General features: G+C 35.2%; 1 protein-coding gene across 6 annotated transcripts in view; it reads left to right on the top strand.

Moving 5' to 3' along the window:
* NAV3 (neuron navigator 3) overlaps positions 1–19,457 on the top strand; it is a 295,341-nt gene that overhangs the window by 207,825 nt on the left and 68,059 nt on the right. For 4 of the 6 annotated variants that reach the window (XM_054696195.1, XM_054696193.1, XM_037513940.2 and 1 more), the window contains 7 exons: positions 4,835–4,967; positions 5,965–6,235; positions 7,028–7,736; positions 9,721–10,209; positions 13,214–13,255; positions 14,624–14,784; positions 17,221–17,409. In XM_054696195.1, coding sequence (XP_054552170.1) covers positions 4,835–4,967; positions 5,965–6,235; positions 7,028–7,736; positions 9,721–10,209; positions 13,214–13,255; positions 14,624–14,784; positions 17,221–17,409 — 1,994 coding nt within the window. The remainder of the gene's footprint in view (positions 1–4,834; positions 4,968–5,964; positions 6,236–7,027; positions 7,737–9,720; positions 10,210–13,213; positions 13,256–14,623; positions 14,785–17,220; positions 17,410–19,457) is intronic. The other 2 variants (XM_054696192.1, XM_054696194.1) reach the window with 2 other exon arrangements.

The following is a 19,457-nucleotide window of genomic DNA, read 5'->3' as shown; positions in this document are numbered from 1 at the left end:
AAATTTGCCTTTAAATCATATTTTTAAAATGTTAAATTTGATTTACATTTTAAATTCTTTGTTTTCTTGAAGTTCTTAAAAATTGAACCAAGGATATCTGAGTTGTAATCTAAAATTCATAAGGGAGACATTGGGGGAGGATTTAGGACTTTGTTCAAGGCAGTCCAGTAAAGCAAAGTGAAGTCTAGATGACTGATAACATAAATGCGGATGGCATCCAGGAATCTAAACAAATTATTCATATTTGGTGATGTAGAGTTCAAATAAGTAATTGCTATGAGCATTAAGAATTGGGTTGAGCTCTATAATGTTAATAAATGAGGGAGTGAGACATACTAATATGTAGAGGAAATGCATTATGCTGTTGGAAACTATGACATATAGTAGGTATTTACACCATACTTTTCCAATAGTACTATACTAATAGTCCTATACTATAGTTGTGTTTTCGAGGTAGTTATACACTATATAATCAAAGCATTCAAAAAGTACACAAACATTATTTATATGACTTTCTTAGTTTCCTTTTTATCATATTTTAAATATCTTATTCATAATTTATTGATAACCTGCTTAATTTTAGAAGAGACTTGATACAGCTTTTATATACTTTATTTGAAGGAAATGCATATTTTTATTCTTATTCATACTCTTATTCTCATTCATATTCTTATTCTTATTCACAGATTTTTTTCCCATTTATAATCATTAATGGCCAGAAACAGGATTTCTGGGTCAAATCACATGCTCTTCTGGCAGAGTCTGAGGGTGTTTTCTCACGGTTTACTGGTCCTGGTGTTAATACTCTTGGGAGTTTACACCAATCGGGTCACTGAACTTGTACTGAATCTGCATTTTCTTGTCTAGTGACGAGGGCAGCACTCTCCTTTTGATTTTTTTAAAAAACTAGGTAACAAAAAGATATTCTTAAAAAATTAGGGCTAAGAAATGTTTTTATAGAAATTAGCAATAACATTACTTGGTTGACAGCATTCTCATGATTGTAGTTGAATTTGGGTTTGAACAGAGTACATCTGGAGAAGTCAGTAGTACACATTTATTTTATTGCTGGAATATTTAATGAGTTAATCACTTGGGATTGAGATTGCTATTAAATGTCTAAAGTGTAGAAATTAGTATTTTTTTAAAGAAAATTGCTATATGTTATATGTATAAGTAAGGCAGTTGACTTGGCGATATGACCTATAGAAGAAATTGATTGAACCTCAAAAACAGGTGTGCGTTGAAAAATATACATTGAACGAGGCTAGCATATTCATCTGGAATTAGTTTTAAATTTGCAAAATTATTTTAACAATTTTTGTTAATATTTTAGAAATCTTCATAAAAAAGCAGAAAGAAAAAAGAATTTGAATATATAACACATTTGTTTTTAAGTAGGTCTGCTTCTAAGTGTGAAACCAGGAATGAACATAGAGATCAAAGCTACAAATGCATTACTAGATGTATAAAATGTATCCCTGCTTCTGTTGTGTTTGTTGAGCATTAATAATATAAATAGTGGGCCTCCCCGGTGGTGCAGTGGTTGAGTACCGGGCTGCAAAGCTGCCCGCAGCCTCTGCAGCACCAGTTCGATCCCCGGCCACCAGCAAGGGTCCCACATGGCGCGCAGACCTCTCCTGCTGCGCCTGCTGCTTCCCTCAGCAGTGTACTTCATCAGTCTGCCTGTTCTGTTCCCCGCTCTGGCTCTGGTGAATTCTGTCACCCTCCAGCGCTTCTGACTGTACCCAGTGTTTGAATAAACAAACAAATAAATAAATAATCTTTAAATATATATATAAAAATAGTAAAAGGCATGCCAAAACAATAATTTTCTCCTTAGAATACTTAGCAACCTAGTGTATATCAAAATAGTAATTTGCCAAATGGTTACCCAGCTACATTTTTTTAAGATTTATTTATTTATGCATACAAGAACTGGGGTGTAAGTGAGAGGTGCGGGGGGTAGGATGAGAGGATTCAACAGAGAGAGTGGGGAGCAGAATCATGTAGATCTACTGAAACACACTGCTGAGGGGAGCAGTGGGCAAAGCAGGAGAGGTCTGTTGAGCCATATGGGCAGCTCCCTGGCCAACTGGGGATCAAGCTCACGCTGCAGTTGCTGCCGATAGCTTGATAGAGCTGTCTTTAACCCCTGCATCCCAGGGAGGCCCCTTAGCTACATTGTTTTTTGACTTTACACACAGTAAATTATTTTTTAAAATTCCTACAGTTCTGAATTTTAATATATGCAACAAGTCATGTTCAGGCATCACAGGAAAAAAAAACCTTTCCACACTTCTCACCACTGGCAATCGCTAATCTGTCCTACATTTCTATAGTTTTTTATTTTATATAATGTCACATAAATGAAACATATGTGAAAGTTCTCAGCAGTTTTATTCATAGTATTGTAAATTTGGAAACAATCCAGTGCATAAATGCAAGTTATATGAATAAGATACAGATTTGTAATTTATTGAACTGTCCTAGATTTTTAAGAAAAATTTGCCTGTGATAGATATCTAACCTGGAGGAGATAAGGAATTGCTCTTTTATAAAGAAAAAATATAGTCAAGAATTCTTAGAGCATCTTAATGAAATAAAAGATGAAAGGATGGAGAAAATGTATTTATGAGATTATGTAAATTATAATTTTGTATATAAAACTATTTTCTAGGAATCATTTTTTTCAGCTTAATTAAATAAACATGGTTAGTTGATCCTAGCAGGTGGAAATTCTGGTATATACAAAATCAAAGATGAAAGTCAAAATCACAGAACTTCAAGATTAGGAAAGACTGTTATCTGTCAAAATTTGTTATTTTAAGATTGCCTAGTAAACAAATATGCTTAATTTTTTAATCAAAATGTACAATTTATTGCTGGATTCAACCTAATTCAACATTATTGAATACCAGAAATATTTTCAATATTAAGATTCTTCATTCATTTCACAAATTGCTACTAGTCATCTATTTAATAGTAGATGTCATATTACAGGCTAGAATTATACAGATAAATAAAACACAAACACTAACTTCATATAATTCTTTCTGTAACCAAAAATATAGAAAAGCACAAAACATTGTTACAAAAGGTGATACCTGCAGCTATAAAGTAACATTTACTTCATCTGATCACACCTGCAATGTGGCTATCATGAAGAAAATCTTCAATCATTCAAATAAGTGGTAGTAGCTTTGTCCCAACATTTTATAGTCACCACTATTATAAGTTACTGTTTTATATCACAGTCAGTTATAATCATTTGTTTAAATCTTTGTCCTCTATAATGAAGAATCTGTAAAGGCGTCACTGGTACATTGGTGCAAGAAGAGGGAAGTAGGGGAGCCAGAAGCTCAACTAACTTCGGGTCATAATTCCTGGGTATTCAGTCCCAGCTCCATCATGGAGACATAGGCACTTCATTGAGCCTACCTGAACAAAATTCTTTTATAATGCCTGCCTCATAAATTCTGTGTGTGTATGTGTGTGTGCATGTGTGTGTGCATGTGTATGTGTGAAGAGCAGTTCATGATTGTACTGACCACTGTGAAAACAGTCTTAGGATAGTATTGAGACAAAGATCATGAACTCAAAGGAAAATGAGAAACTACATTTTGTCTTTGGGATTTGAAGAAAATTAGTTTGAAATAAAACTTCTAAAAAGTCCTGAGAAATCATTTGAGGTTAGATGATTTGAACCCATAAGCATGCAGTCATTGTAATTCACTTGCTTGCCATTTTCTAAAATGAGAATGGAGAAAACATGACTGACTAATATAAAGTCAGAACAATTATGAAAGAAATCTGTTAGAAATAGATAATAGGAAGAGACATAAACTAGATATAAGAGTTAAGAATCAGTAGATTTAGAGAACTGAACGTGTTGAAGACTTTAGTCGAAAAGTACCATTATAGAATTTGAGATCTTGGAGGTAAAGGACTTTGACAAGATGGAATAATATAAGGTATTATGGAATGGTTCATATAATTGATTCATTTGTTTTCTATTCAACCCTGTGAAATAGGAAAACAGAATGGCAGGTTTAAGTAAACGTACTAGCTATTCATCTCTGAAAATGCTCAAATGAAGGACTAAGAATTCCTTGTTCTGTTACATCAAGCTAAATTTGAAAATGTGTCCATGTCTATTGCATTTGTTATTTACATATATTTTTATTCTTATTTTAGAAGCCTGAAAGTTTATGCCTTATTTTGAATTCTTTCATTTTTATCATTTTAAACACATTTTTTTTGTGTTCATGTGAGACTTTGAATGGTTTTAAAATGTATGTGGGTATTATAGTCTAGTAAGAGCTGTTCATTTAACTTTATAGTCACTGATACTAGGATTTCCATTGGTAGAAATTATTATTAGAAATATTGATTCTACCTTCCTTGCCAGAAAACGTTACTTTAAAAATGCCCATTAAGAATTGTCACCATTTTGTTTAATTTTGCTCCCTGATTACTGAATATATTGTGCTCAGTATTCCTTTAGACTTCATTTTGTATAAGTATAAATGATTGCCTTTCTCTTATTCTCAGTAAAATATTTGTAATAGTGTTTTTATTCCTTCCGTAAAATTTCCCTGGATCCTGAATCTGCTTGAGATACTGATTCTTTGCAAATATCAAATAAGGTTATTCTTAGAACTGCCCTCAGTTCTTAATTTAATTTAAAAAAAATGGAAGGTAAGTGATTTTTCATTATGAGGTTAAAAGGATTGTCTTTCCAATGTGCATGATACCTGTTATCTGGTAGTGCAGATCACTTGCACTGTGTGTCAGGTATTGAGTTCATTGCTGTTGCCTGTCTTGCCTGTAGCTGGGATGACAGTAGTTCCGTGAGCAGTGGTCTCAGTGACACTCTCGACAACATCAGCACTGATGACTTGAACACCACATCCTCAGTCAGCTCTTATTCCAACATCACTGTCCCTTCCAGGAAGAATACTCAGGTGAGGATTGCCTTTCTCAACCAGTGCTTCTTTCAGTTTTTTTTTCCCCAAAAGGTTTTTTTTAAAAGATTTATTTTTATTTATTAATGCATGTAAGAACTGGGGAGTAGGCCAGAGGGATGGGAGGTGAAAGGATTCACCAGAAACAGAGCAGTATAGACAGATCCACTGAAATACACTGTTGAGGGAAGCAGCAGGCGAGGCAGGAGAGGTCTGTTGTGCCATGTGGGTTATCTCCATGGCTGGGGATCGAACTCATGCTGCACTGGCTGGGGATAGCTAGATAGGGCTGAGACTTTAAGCGCTACACCACCAAGAGTGCCCTCCCCCCAAAGATTTCATATTAATAAAAATGTAGCACAACCTAACCTCAACCTAAAATATATATTTTAAAATATAAAACCTATTTTTATATTTATAAATATAAATATATTTATATTTTAAAATAAAATATAAACTGAAGTAGCTTGTGTATATATCTATATTAATATAGATATATTAATATTGATTACAATCTATCCCAGAAAGACATACATTACTGTATTTCTCTTTATAATATTGATATTTGTTTAAAATATAAAAAATATTTTAATGGTTATATGAATAGTTCCAGAATATATTTAAATTGATCTCTGAAATAAGATACTGAATATCTTGAGGGATAAATCAAAAATGGATATTAGATAATTAAGTTTTATCTTGTCTTACTTTTCCTTGTTAGATTTGACATAGAAAATTCATTTCTCTCTGGAGTGTTTAATTGGATTTTCTGCACTTATTTATTCTGACATTGTCTAATATGTGCAAGTGAGAATTATGCAACTAAAGTTAATGAAACTTAATTGAAGACAGATAAAAATAGAGAAGTCTTGGAATCCTTTTGAAATATAAATCAGTGCCATTTTTTAACCAGTTATCTGAAAGTACTTTCTAATGCCTAATTCACACTTTACAGAATATTCTGCATGATTTTCTTTCCTTAATATTTTCTTCCTAGCTGAAGACAGATTCAGAGAAACGTTCTGCAACAGATGAGACATGGGATAGTACCGAGGAACTGAAAAAAACAGAAGAGGATTTTGACAGCCCTGGGGATAGTGGGGGCAAGTGGAAGAATGTTTCCTCTGGACTTCCTGAAGATGCTGAGAAGGTGGGGCAGAAAGCGTCCCTGTCTGTTTCACAGACAGGTTCCTGGAGAAGAGGCATGTCTGCCCAAGGTGGAGCTCCATCTAGGCAGAAAGCTGGAACAGGTGCACTCAAGACCCCTGGTAGGCTTGTCCTTCAGCGTCTATTACACAAAAGTGATCTAATTTATTATTTCCATTTTTCTTTGTTCTCTTTAATAATACTTATTTTTTAATTAAACCAGATCTCCATATTGTTAACTATTTTTTTCTCTCTAAATCCCATGTCCTTTATCATGTAAGTCCACATGTATATAACAATCCAGGCATTCTCTCGAGTGTCCCATCATAACTTAGGACTACTTTGTCACAGTCATTTCTAGACATGTAGAAATAAAGCAAAAAGCAGGATTGCTTTCATGCTGACTTCCTTATGAAAGTTAGAAAGTGAACATATGAAGAAGGACATATGAAAGAAGAAAGTGAAAATTTTTTGCCAAATCCATTTTTTAAAGACTCCCTTTTTTAAAATAGTGCCTGATTTTAAAAACTTCCACCTGAGGTACTGATGTAACAGGGCACACCACATATGATGATCTTGCAGAATTCAAATAAATTATTTTTCTAGCACTTAGATTGATATGATTAAGTGCTGTCTTTATAAATGAGTTGCAAGATACAGACAAAAATAAGCAAAATATGTGTTTTCATTTTATCTTCTCAATCTCTCATCATTCCTCAAATAGACATGCTTTATAGCTTTGCACTCAATTCTCGTCACATATTAAAGTATATGTCAATTTAAATCTAAAACAATGAATATTTAGGAACTCAAGTAATGTAAATATGTATTCACATTTGACACATTGTTTGAAGAAATGTATTATGAAATCAAAATGTGCAGGTACACATGTTTATTTATTTCTCATTAACTAGGAAAAACTGATGATGCCAAAGCTTCTGAAAAAGGGAAAACTCCTTTGAAAGGATCATCTTTACAAAGATCTCCTTCAGATGCAGGAAAAAGTAGTGGAGATGAAGGGAAAAAGCCACCTTCTGGCATTGGAAGATCAACTGCCACTGGCTCTTTTGGATTTAAGAAACCAAGTGGAGTAGGGTCATCTACTATGATCACAAGCAGTGGAGCGACCATAACCAGTGGCTCGGCAACGCTGGGGAAAATCCCCAAATCTGCTGCCATTGGTGGGAAGTCAAATGCAGGGAGAAAAACCAGTTTGGATGGGTCACAGAATCAGGATGATGTTGTGCTGCATGTTAGCTCAAAGACTTCCTTGCAGTACCGCAGCTTGCCCCGCCCTTCAAAGTCCAGCACCAGTGGTATTCCTGGCCGAGGTGGCCACAGATCCAGCACCAGCAGTATTGATTCCAATGTCAGCAGCAAGTCAGCTGGTGCCACCACCTCGAAACTGAGAGAACCCACTAAGATTGGGTCAGGGCGCTCAAGTCCTGTCTCTGTTAACCAAACAGACAAGGAAAAGGAGAAAGTAGCAGTCTCAGATTCAGAGAGTGTTTCTTTGTCAGGTTCCCCCAAATCTAGCCCCACCTCTGCCAGTGCCTGTGGGACTCAAGGGCTTAGGCAGCCAGGATCCAAGTATCCTGATATTGCCTCACCTACATTTCGAAGGTAAGGATGGATTAAGCGATGCTGGGGAAATATAAACTGGTTTATCCTGGGATTTATATGTCCTATATTCTATGCTATAAAATATTTTTATGATATATGTACACACATATGTGTGTATACACATGTATCTGCATGTCTATCTCTATCTATATATATTCTAAGATGCATGTATCTTAAAATCTTTTATTCATTCCGACTACAATGAGTTTTAACATGTTGTTCATATAAATAGCTAGCAAAATTACTGTAGAGAAATGCAGTTTTACTATATTAGGGACATAGCATTTTCTAAGAAGCTTAAAGCAGATGGCAATACCTAGGGATAGTGATAAAACAAAGTAACAGCTTGTAAAATTTCCATAGATTTTCATCCCTTCTTTCCACAAAAACCAAAGCAAAATGGTTTTTGTGACTATTGACTGTTACTCATTTCCACTATTTATCATATTGCCGGTTCTCAATGAGTTGATCATGAATCTATTAAATAGATGAATTTGTGCTCCTAGTAGCAAATTACACTGGACAGATTTATATAATACCATACCTTGACATACTCAGGAAAATAAAAGTATCGTATGATTGACAGAATTTAAAGAGAGTCCAGTGTTTTGAGAAGGGTAGCAACTTAAGATGGGCTGGTTTTCCAACTCTTCATCAGCTTCATTGACAATCAGCATAAGATGATTTTGTTTCTGAAATGTCACTGGTATTGAAAACATGAAGGTCTACTCAAATATAGCTCTCTTTTTAAATACAGTAATGTGTTTTAAGTCACAGGAAAATATATACCGTTCAAGACTTAGGACAAATTGTTTCAGTGTCTGTTTCCTCCTCCGAAAAGCTCGAGTATGATTTAGATTCCATTACATGTTAAGTATTTTTAATGTTTGTTTTCATTATACTGACTAAACCCAGAACCTTGCTATCTGGGCATTAGAGGGTCTTGGAACATTACTTTTACATTTGAAGCAATCTCAGCTACATGGTTGTTTGAAAAGCCTAGTGGTTATATTCCTGAAAAAATGTTTTTTTGAAATGATGTTTGTTGTTGAAAAGAACAAGCTATGACTTGCAGAGTGACAATATGTATTTCTGTTGCTTAAATCAAAGCTAATAGTGCCCTCCAGTGGTCCATTACCTATGAAACAATTTCTCATATTCGTCATAAATTTTCACTATAGCTATGAATTTCATTGCAACTTAATTAGTAATCATTGTGCCATTACATCATATCACTTTATTTCCATATTTACATAAATTCAATTATATCATTTCCTTCACTTACAAAACTAAAATGTTTTCTGAACTAAACTCCAGCATCCAACTTAGCACCAACTATGTTTCAAATCACTATTATAAATATATATGAATAACACTGGCAACCTATATAAAACACTTTGGTCTTGGGGAAAATACAAACTGATCTGTTGCCAACAACATCCAATTTTGTTCCTAGAAAACTAATCTCTGATAGTCACTCAGGCTACCACATATGCAACATAACTTCCTACATCTGCCTTAAGCGCTTCTGTAGATTTTGAATACAATTTTAAAATGAAAAAAAAAAAAAGAAAAGAAAAATTGACTCTCACACACCGAATGCGTAGAAGTTGTTTCATTATAATGGTTTTCTAAATAGGTAATAGCAAGTACAGTCAAATTTTTTAACTTTCTCGAAAGATTCTCATGATCCCTTAAATTGTAAAAGCCAGGGATTTTCATGCTTGATTTGCTTTTGTTTTGCCCACTTCCCTTCCTCCCCTGGGTGGCAGCCCAGTACCAAATTACTCTTCTGGTGATATGAAAGATTTTTGGCACTAGCTTAAGGAGTTCAAGCTCATAAAGTTCATTAACACAGAGACAGGAAGTGCTTGGTAGCTTGGGTCTCCAAAGCACACTTGACTCTGTGTACTGTAACCCTTAATATTAAATGTGGATATTAGTTTCTTGGAACAACTGAAGTTGTTATTTGTTTTTCTTTTAGGTTGTTTGGTGCCAAGGCAGGTGGCAAATCTGCCTCTGCACCTAATACTGAGGGTGTGAAATCCTCCTCAGTAATGCCCAGTCCTAGTACCACATTAGCGCGGCAAGGCAGTCTGGAGTCACCGTCGTCTGGTACGGGCAGCATGGGCAGTGCTGGTGGGCTGAGTGGCAGCAGCAGCCCTCTCTTCAATAAACCCTCAGACTTAACAACAGATGTTATAAGCTTAAGCCACTCATTGGCCTCCAGCCCAGCGTCGGTTCACTCTTTCACATCAGGAGGTCTCGTGTGGGCTGCCAATCTGAGCAGTTCCTCTGCTGGCAGCAAGGACACTCCGAGTTACCAGTCCATGACTAGCCTCCATACGAGCTCTGAGTCTATTGACCTCCCCCTCAGCCATCATGGCTCCTTGTCTGGACTGACCACAGGCGCTCAAGAGGTTCAGAGCCTGCTCATGAGAACGGGTAGTGTGAGATCTACTCTCTCAGAAAGGTGAGCTTTCCTGGAGGCACTGATGAAGTCCTCACCCTGTCCTCCCTGCACCGTGCCTACCTCCTTCTCCCATTAAATTCCTTTGATCGCAGTAGGAGTGCCACTATGTAAGAGCTGTAAGGTTGAAGAGCTATAAGATTGATGAGACTGGGCTTATTATTTATTGTTGCAGGAAAAAAAACACTATTAAGATCAAATGATTGAATAATTGAGTTTCTGTTTATGAATGCATACATATATAACCAATAAGCAACCTGAAGAAAATTCAAAGTATGTTTTATATACTGAGTGATGTTTTCATTGATTTTTCAATGAAGATATTTCAGTGATTTGGCTTAAACTCCAGGACAACTCAACTCCTTATGATAATTTCAGTATTTTTGAAAGATCAAATGCAAATGCATTCTACAGTTATGCTCTGTTTGAGCAATATGATAAATTTGCTTTATTAGCATCTCTTTGGAAAAAATAGCCGGTGGGTCACTGGGGAATCCCCACTGAATTGAAAGAAAAAGTCAATTGTCAAATATGAATTCTTAGAGAAAATCATAACACTGGTGACATTTTTAATGGGACCCTTGCAAGTAAATGGCATTGCGGTATTTCCTATTGGTTTAGTGCATTATCGTATTTTTTTAACTTAAAATTGGAGTCGTATTGAGGCATTCAGTACCTAAAATACTTAGCAGAAAGCATTATTGTTGACCAAAATGACTCTTGATTCTTTTCCCCCAATAAATCCTCTTTAGATATTTTGGTACTGACTCTTTCCCCCAGGAAAATGTCTTGAAACTGCCACCTTTTCCCTGATAAACTTATTGCTGTTTGTTTCTTGGCATACCTAAAACCTTCAAAAGGGGTCTTGGCCACATGTCTCAACTGTGTTATTTGTGAAAACACTAATGGTCACTTAAAGTGCCTGATATTGCAACATTTTTAGATCTCATCAGTGATCTTGCTAAGTTATAATTAAACATTCAGTAAAATGTTGAAAACACTAAAAAAAAGTCCATGTTGAGAGACAGTATGTCAAAATGTAAATATTTAAAAATAGAGCTGATATATATATATATAATTTAATATATTTATGTATATAAGTTAATAAGTGTTTACAGTTTCAGATTAGTTTGATATACATTTTGTAGCTCTGTAAATTGATAGTTTTTCATAAAGATTTCATTTGTGTTTAAATTGCTTTCAATTTAAATATCCTAAAATAATAAAATGTGTTTTTAACAATTTTTCCTCTAGCTGCCCTATGTCATTGATGACTTTTGGGCCATAACCAAAACCAATCAACTCTTGTTTTGTTTCAGTTTTTGTTTTGGTTTGGTTTTTTGTGACCTTCCCAAACTTTAAAAATCATTTAAAGTAGTAATGAACTTTACGAACTTTTGACTGGTCTTCTGGCAACCCTGCCTTCACATTCCTGCACAGTACCTATGGCAGACAGCGCTGGTCCTTTCAAGACCACTGACTAAAATCCCCACTTCATTCATTCCTATGCCTGCTTGACCCTAGCAGGTGTATGAGTTTGCAACCTTTGAAAATTTGTGGAAAGGATGGAAATAATGTGGAAATAATGATGATATTATAGCATCATTAATATCCATATTCAAATACATTTCTACTTCAAGTTGTAACTTAAGTACAAAATACATTTAAATGTATTTTTTCCTGAATTTTCTTTCATTAAATTCTCTGCATTATATAAACATAGTATTCTACAACTAAAGTCATTAGCAAATCAATGCATATTTTCAATTTCTTCTGTAGTGTTGAGCTTTAATAAATTTGCACACAATAAAGACATTTCTAAAATAACTTATGACCATATTAATGGTTTGACACAATGTAATTCAAATTTAGCAGTGTCTGAGATTTGCTCAGTAAAATTCCTTCTTGTTTGCTTATCCACACTACTAAAAAAAAGAACTTCCATAGTCACTATATATACCAGAGCTGGTCTCTACATAACATAGTATTTATGTGGACGTCCCAATAATTAAAGTTAAAGTTGTATAATGCCTTTGAATGTTTTCTGTTACAGTGCTGAATAGTGGAGTACACAAAGAAGAAAACATTTCAGCTTTGATTTTTAGTCATCAAATTTCAAGTCAATGTGCTTGCATTCATGTTATATCATCCCCATTATGCATATCTTGTGTATCTAATTTTGATCATTTGAGGTTCTCATGGAAAGAGCTTTTAATTCTGCAAATTCAAATGAATTTTATTATTTGGTTATTCACATGCCAGAGACTATAACAGAAACTGCTAGTTTTGTCCCACTTAGTTGACCCCAATTCCTTTATTTCCTTTATTCTGTTTCTCATTTTCTTCATACATATCTTTTCATTCCTTTGTACAAACCATTGAGAATTTTTTTAATAGAGATTTATAAATTGTGTAGGCTTTTACATACCTAATTCAGAATTTCTAAAAGAGAACAGAGTTTAAGATATTAAAATAGTTTAAGCACTTCAAGCAGATGCTTATTGTATTATTATTTCCTCTCTTATATGTTAATGGGAATAAAGCTGCCTTTAGTTTTTGTTAAAAATCATTTGAAGATAAAAAATAAGGATTCAAATTTGTTTTACATCTTTGTTTTGTTGCATTGGAGGATGTCATTGGAACTTGTCACTTTAACTTAGGCAGTGCAGATCTGTCACATTCTACCTTGATTCTCCTGAATTGGAAATCATAATAGTAGTCAACTGAATGAGGCGGAAACAGCTACCATAGCATTAAGTAGACAGAATCCAGAGAAGAAATATGCTAAATATGATTTTTGCTATCATCTAATATTCCTGTCATCAAATTATTCTTGAATGTGTTCTAACAATGGTCATCTGGTCATCTTTTATTGACCTTTACAGCATTAAGTATGTGTTACAAAATTTTATTTTGTGTAGTTCAAACAGGGAACCATTTCTGTTGGATGTGTTATTTGGAAGTTTTGTTTACATTATGTCCTTAGGGGTTTTCTTTGTTTTAACAGCATGCAGCTTGACAGAAATACACTACCCAAAAAGGGACTAAGGTATATATTTCTCTCAGCACAATTGCTGCCTTTTTCTGTTGTTATGTAAACTTTGTGTGCTGTCTATCTTCTTCTTCCTTTGTTTGTTTGCAATGAAGTACCTGACATTGATTCTAAAATCACATTTAATCTTGATGCTTTCTCTTGTATGAGACTTGGGTGAAATAGCACTCAGGTAAAAATGTTCACAAAGGCTGAGACTCAGTAAATTAAATCCTGGGTGAATAAGTTTCTTGGTAGGAGTGAGGGGGGTGAGACAACAACTTTTGACCAAAGGTGAAAATCACTTCTGAAAATTAAAATAAAATTAACTTCCTTAAATTTTACATCTTGGAAGCATGTGCTTGCAAAACCTTCAAAACCCTTATAGTCTACAGATGTGGACAGTTAGTGTTGAAAGGTTGAAGAATGCTCTAGCTTGAATCAAAGAAATATATTTTCATCACCAGAGGACAAATATTGTAATTAAGATTATGAGTTAAAATTAATCCTTTTAGTAAAAAGCACAAAACAATTTTAATTTCTATTTTTTCAGGAACACTGATATCTACCATCAGTTAGATGTGAACTAGTCTAGTGTTACATAACCTCAAAATAACTCTGAAACTCATCAATTTAATAAATACTAATACCTGGCCATTCTTTTACACTTTTATCTCAGGAGAGTGTATAGAGCAAAATACCTATAGAGGTATAAGACTGTATGGTCATGGTAAATTGTTCTTTGATGCTAGGAATTTGCTTATTTTCGTGTCAGTGAGCCCTGGCCAGATAGGTCTTTGCCTATTGTCTTTTTCCTAATTGCTTGGCAAAAGCAATGTAGTTTACAGTTATATAATTCGAAGGTTTTGTTGCAGAAGCTTATTTTCCAATAAAGTGAGCTCATTTCTCCATCCTTTTTAAAAATCCAGATATCATATCAGTGGCATTTTAACTTTAAAAATTTTTTTTTGTTTGTTTTTAAGAGCTGTCAATATGTGTTTCCTTTCCTTCACCTTTCTGTAACCGTCAGTCCGATGCCCCTGACTTCTGGCCTACTGCTGCTCATTGTACTTGGTCTATGTTTTCACCAGCCCCCACCCCGCTTCACATTTTTTCAAGCACTGTGCTTTTCTGTTCATTGCTTATGATTTTCAACTCCATATCTCACAGAAGCATAATTTTCTCCTCAAAATCCTTTTTTTTTTTCCTGTGAGATTCAAACAGATGGTATCAAATCATCTGGAAGAACTAAGCAATTATAATTAGATTCAATCTGTTGGAGAATATTGTTCAGTCTGAATAGGAAGCTCCTCAATTGTTTTCTTGTCCTGGAATTGCCTTGCCCTTGTAGATATGCTCAAGTGTCTTAGCTGTGCTGTTTTGCAGATACACCCCGTCATCTCGACAGGCCAATCAAGAAGAAGGCAAAGAATGGTTGCGTTCCCATTCTACTGGAGGGCTGCAGGATACTGGTAACCAGTCACCTCTGGTTTCTCCTTCTGCCATGTCATCCTCTGCAACTGGAAAATACCACTTTTCCAACCTGGGTAAATTTTTCTTAAACATTGATTCCATTCTGTTCCTTTTACCACCCCACCTCAAAGGAGCTGTGGTATCTCTCGTAAAAATTGTCCATTTATAGAGGGACTAAAGATACCCTAGCTATGAGAAACCCATATGGTGCTGCAGACCTCTCCTGCCTCACCCGCTGCTCCCCTCAGCAGTGTCTGCAGTCCGTCTGCCTGTTCTGCTCCCCACTCTATCTGGTGAATTATCTCACCCTCCCATGCCTCTGACCTGTACCCCAGTTCTTGTATAAATAAATCTTAAAAAAAAAAGATACCCTAGATATACCTTTTATCTGTAGGACTGTTTGCTGTTCACAAAGTAATTTCTAAACATTATGCATCTTACTGCTCAGGACAACTACTTGACATACATAACGCTGCTGTTATTTTGCAGTCTAGGCTCCTAGGCTCTCAAAGGTATTTGGCTTGAAAAAAAGTCCACAATCTTTAAGGACCAGAGGCAGTGATTGACATCCAAGCGCCTGACTTCAAGCCTAGGAGTATTCTCAGCCAGACTGAACTGGTCTCTGCTCGCTGAAGGGATCTGCCTGAAAACACTCTCCTGTCTCTGCCTCTGTCTCTCTCCCTTTCTCCCCACCCCTTCAGTCCTTCTATACCTTCCTCCCTCCATCCATCCCATTGTCCTTCCTGACACTCCTTTCTTCTTCTTTTTTTTCCTTCTTTCCTTTTTTCCCCCTTTTTTCCTTTTGTCCTTTCCATGGGCTATGCACTTTGCAAATTTGCAAATCCATAGTTTCTTTTTTATTATATTTCACATATGCACACATAGATGCAATTCTTAGTCTTATGTTTCTTTCCTTTTTCGTCTTGTTTTACTCGTCCATAACTACGCTATCAGAGGGTTGTTCTCTGAATTAATTCAGTTAATATCTATAAAAGCATCTAGTAGAGGGTCTGGTAAATAGGAGATAGTCTCCTTCAGCTACCTCGTTGTCTTTATCCTTCCTATTTTACATTGGATTGAGAGCCAGTAATTAATTACAAAGCAGTGTAATGCCTATGTCAAAGAAGAAAATGATAAATTTTGAAATGATAGCAGACTAATTCCAATTTAATGACATAAATTCCCCAAGGTTTTGAAAGTAATCAGCAGTTCATATCTTAAGAGATCCCTGCCTGATTATTCTCAGAACTGAATCACCTTGATTTTCTTAAATATTGATGTTTATGATTAATATCTATCTCAGTTTTTTTACTTTTATTCCAAATTTTGAAATAGTACTGCTTTCCAAAGTAATTGTGCATTCAGTGAAGCATATATTTTTTAAAAAAACATTGATGATTATCAGTTGGCCTAAAAAGTTGAGTGTCCTTGGAACTATTTGGCAATAGACACTAGGTAAATAAATTCTTATTTCAAATTACAGACTCAGAGTACTACTTTGGAAGCACGAAACACAAGTTTGTGACCTAGGACTTTTGACAGTCTTAATGTGACACTCTGGTCTAAGACACAGTAGAAAGTAGCTTTATGTGATTAATCTTATGATGAGCTTCAGATACTTTATACATTATATTTCACTTAAAGAAAAAAGTTGTCTTCTTCTATGTAAGCTAACTGATAATAAAGAGAGTACTGACCATGAACTTATATAAATTCAGAACTCAATATGATTGAAAGCCTTTGCCTGGAAGATTAGAATGGCTTTTCTTGAGAAATTTGTTTTTCATGTATTTTATTTTCCTTTCTATTCAGCTTTTCTCATTAAAATGAAATATTCTTTGCTAAAAAGAAACCTGCAGACTATGGGGAGACTCTCTTTTCTTTATGATAGCCAGCAGAAAATGTCATATTTCTGGGCCTCCCCGGTGGCGCAGCGGTTGAGCTCTGGGTTGCGAAGCTGCCCGCGGCCTCTGCGGCGCCGGTTCGATCCCCGGCTGCTCCCCGGCCACCGGCGGAGGATCCCACATGGTGCGCAGACCTCTCCTGCCACCCGCTGCTCCCCTCAGCAGTGTACTTCGGTCCTTCTGCCTGCTCTGCTCCCCGCTCTGGCTCTGGTGAATTCTCTCACCCTCCCGTGCTTCTGACTGTACCCAGTGCATGTATAAACAAAACAAACAAACAAACAAAATAAATAAATAAAACATGCCTCTATAAAATAAAAAAAAAAAAAGTCATATTTCTAGCATTAACAGTAGAGGCTATTTGGTGGCTGTGTTTACTATTGCTTTAAAAATTGACACACTTCTTGTCATGATGGTGCTGGAAGAAAAGATATAATTCACTGTAACTTCTTGAGCATTTCAGAGGCAGACTCTTGGCCTACCTTAATGAAGACATTCTATACGTTCACGTTTCCATAGAGATTGGTATCACATTCTCACTTGCTATGAAGCTACTATTTTCATCATCCAAATCCTGAAATAATAAGATATATATGCTTTGTTTTTCAGTGAGCCCAACCAATCTGTCTCAATTTAACCTTCCTGGCCCCAGTATGATGCGCTCAAATAGCATCCCAGCTCAGGACTCATCCTTTGATCTGTACGATGACTCCCAGCTCTGTGGGAGTGCCACCTCTCTGGAGGAAAGACCACGTGCCATCAGTCATTCAGGCTCATTCAGAGACAGCATGGAAGAAGGTAGGCGTGGTGAGGAGTCAATACAAAATTACTTTATTTAACTCTGAGATAAAAACTTATCACAGTACTCACATCTCAAGGATTCCTTAGAGTGAATAAATGAGTAAATATATCTCTGAAGCTTGAAGAAGTTTTAGTATGCTTTACCTTCTGAATTTTATGTATTTGGAGATGTGCCAGAACTTATTTAGGTTCATAGTTGACTCTCGAATACTTAAGAATAACTCAGTGTTCTCATACAGCAAGCTACAGAATTTGAGGGATGAAATGCCCTTGTGTATAAAGTATCAGAGTGAATGTTTTCTTTCACACCTCAGTTAAAGAACTGTAAATATACATAAACTGGAAAACATCACCACTTGCTGCTGATTTTTATTCTCTCTACCTCCCCCTGGTGTTCGTTTTTGTTATCATAGCATTTTAAAATTACATCCAATTTTTGCTTTATAGGTTACATTTTCTTACTCAGTGCAATAAAGTTCTCACCTGACCTAACAATGTCTTTATAATTGTAAAGTTTAATGACTACTTTTTAATAAAATTATTTAAGAAAATAAATATACTTAATTCATATTTAAATGCATGTAATTTTCTAAACTGTATAATTTCAAATGCTAAATTCCACAATAATATTTGAGAGATTTTCCTCTTTATCTGAAGGTGTGATTTGTTTTAAGTATCCATAAAGGAAAATTGTGGTACACCTATATGAAACATATCACTAAGGATAAAAGAAGGTTTACATGAAATTTCAAATTTATTAGAATGAAATCAAACATGAAACTGAACATGCAAGTCTTTAATAATTATGTATAAAAACTGTATATCATGACACATACAAGGGTCTAAACCCCTGTTCAACTGTTTATTTGTGGTGTGAACTTGGGCATGTTTATTAATTTTACTGTTCCTAATTTTGTATTCATGGTTTCCTAAGTTCGTCATGGGGATGAAATTAAAGAAAAGTTCATTTCTTTCTCTTTTCCTTTCTTATATTTTTATTTAGAGTCTTTTCTAAATAAAAGTTTAGGCAGTAATAAAAACTGACTCATACGTTTCAGGACACCACTGTACATTTAACACACTGGCACTAAATCCTTTGACCACAGTTGCCACTGCCTTTTGGGAAATTAACCAAACCACTGAGTTCATTGTGACAGAGAGTGAATTATACCCTGTGAGCCTGCTGATTACTGCAGTGTAGATAGACAAAATAGAACTAATCTGAAATGTAAATTTATTGCATTTCTGAAATGATTCTATCACTGTATTCACAGAGGGACCTCTTATAATAATATAAAAACTTGCTAAGCATACTCATGGCTTTCTGGAGTACCTCATTTACAGACAGAATGCAGTTTATATGCTGGGAATTTCTGGTCTTCTCTCTATGAGGATTAAATAACCAGAATAATTAAAAACTCACCTGAGTGGGCAAGATGCTTTTTCAGTGCCCCTACATTAAATACTGAATTATTATCATTCTTAAATTGTGGTCTGGAATCAACAAATTATTGGACTGGATGGAAGGTACTAATGCTCATTGTGAGAGGAGAATCTTATAAACTATAAGGTCATAGACCTATAAATGGTAACAGAAAAAAAAAAAACTAAAAATGGGATCTTCCTATTCATTGTCCACTTTTGTTCTTGTACATCACTCTACCATGCTTCATTCATACCAGTGATAGTAGACGTGGAAAGAATATGGCTTTTTTTAATGACTAATGTTTTGCACATCTCAGAGCAGTGGTATTTGCTCAAACATCTGGCAGTCATCCTTCATTCCTCTTTTGACCCACATTTTTCTAGTCAAATCAGCTTTTAAAAGGGTCTTCCTGATGTCACTTAAATTGATCCCTTTTTTGTCATCTGCAGCCATGATCCTACACAGCTTTTCAAGACCAGGTTGTGAACTCTTGCCGCTGCTCCTATAGTACCCAGCACATTACCCTTGATAGTATTCCTATTACACTGTTACTGTTATCTTTTTAGTTATATGCCTTTCTACCACTTCTTGAGTTCCTAAGATAATGCCAGTTATTTTG

This window comes from Talpa occidentalis, unplaced genomic scaffold (assembly GCF_014898055.3).
Source record: "Talpa occidentalis isolate TD23 unplaced genomic scaffold, MPIMG_talOcc4v2.1 talOcc4.16, whole genome shotgun sequence".
Taxonomy (NCBI): Eukaryota; Metazoa; Chordata; class Mammalia; order Eulipotyphla; family Talpidae; genus Talpa; species Talpa occidentalis.
The sequence above is the reverse complement of the archived record's forward strand: the minus strand, read 5'-3'. Positions and strand labels throughout refer to the sequence as shown.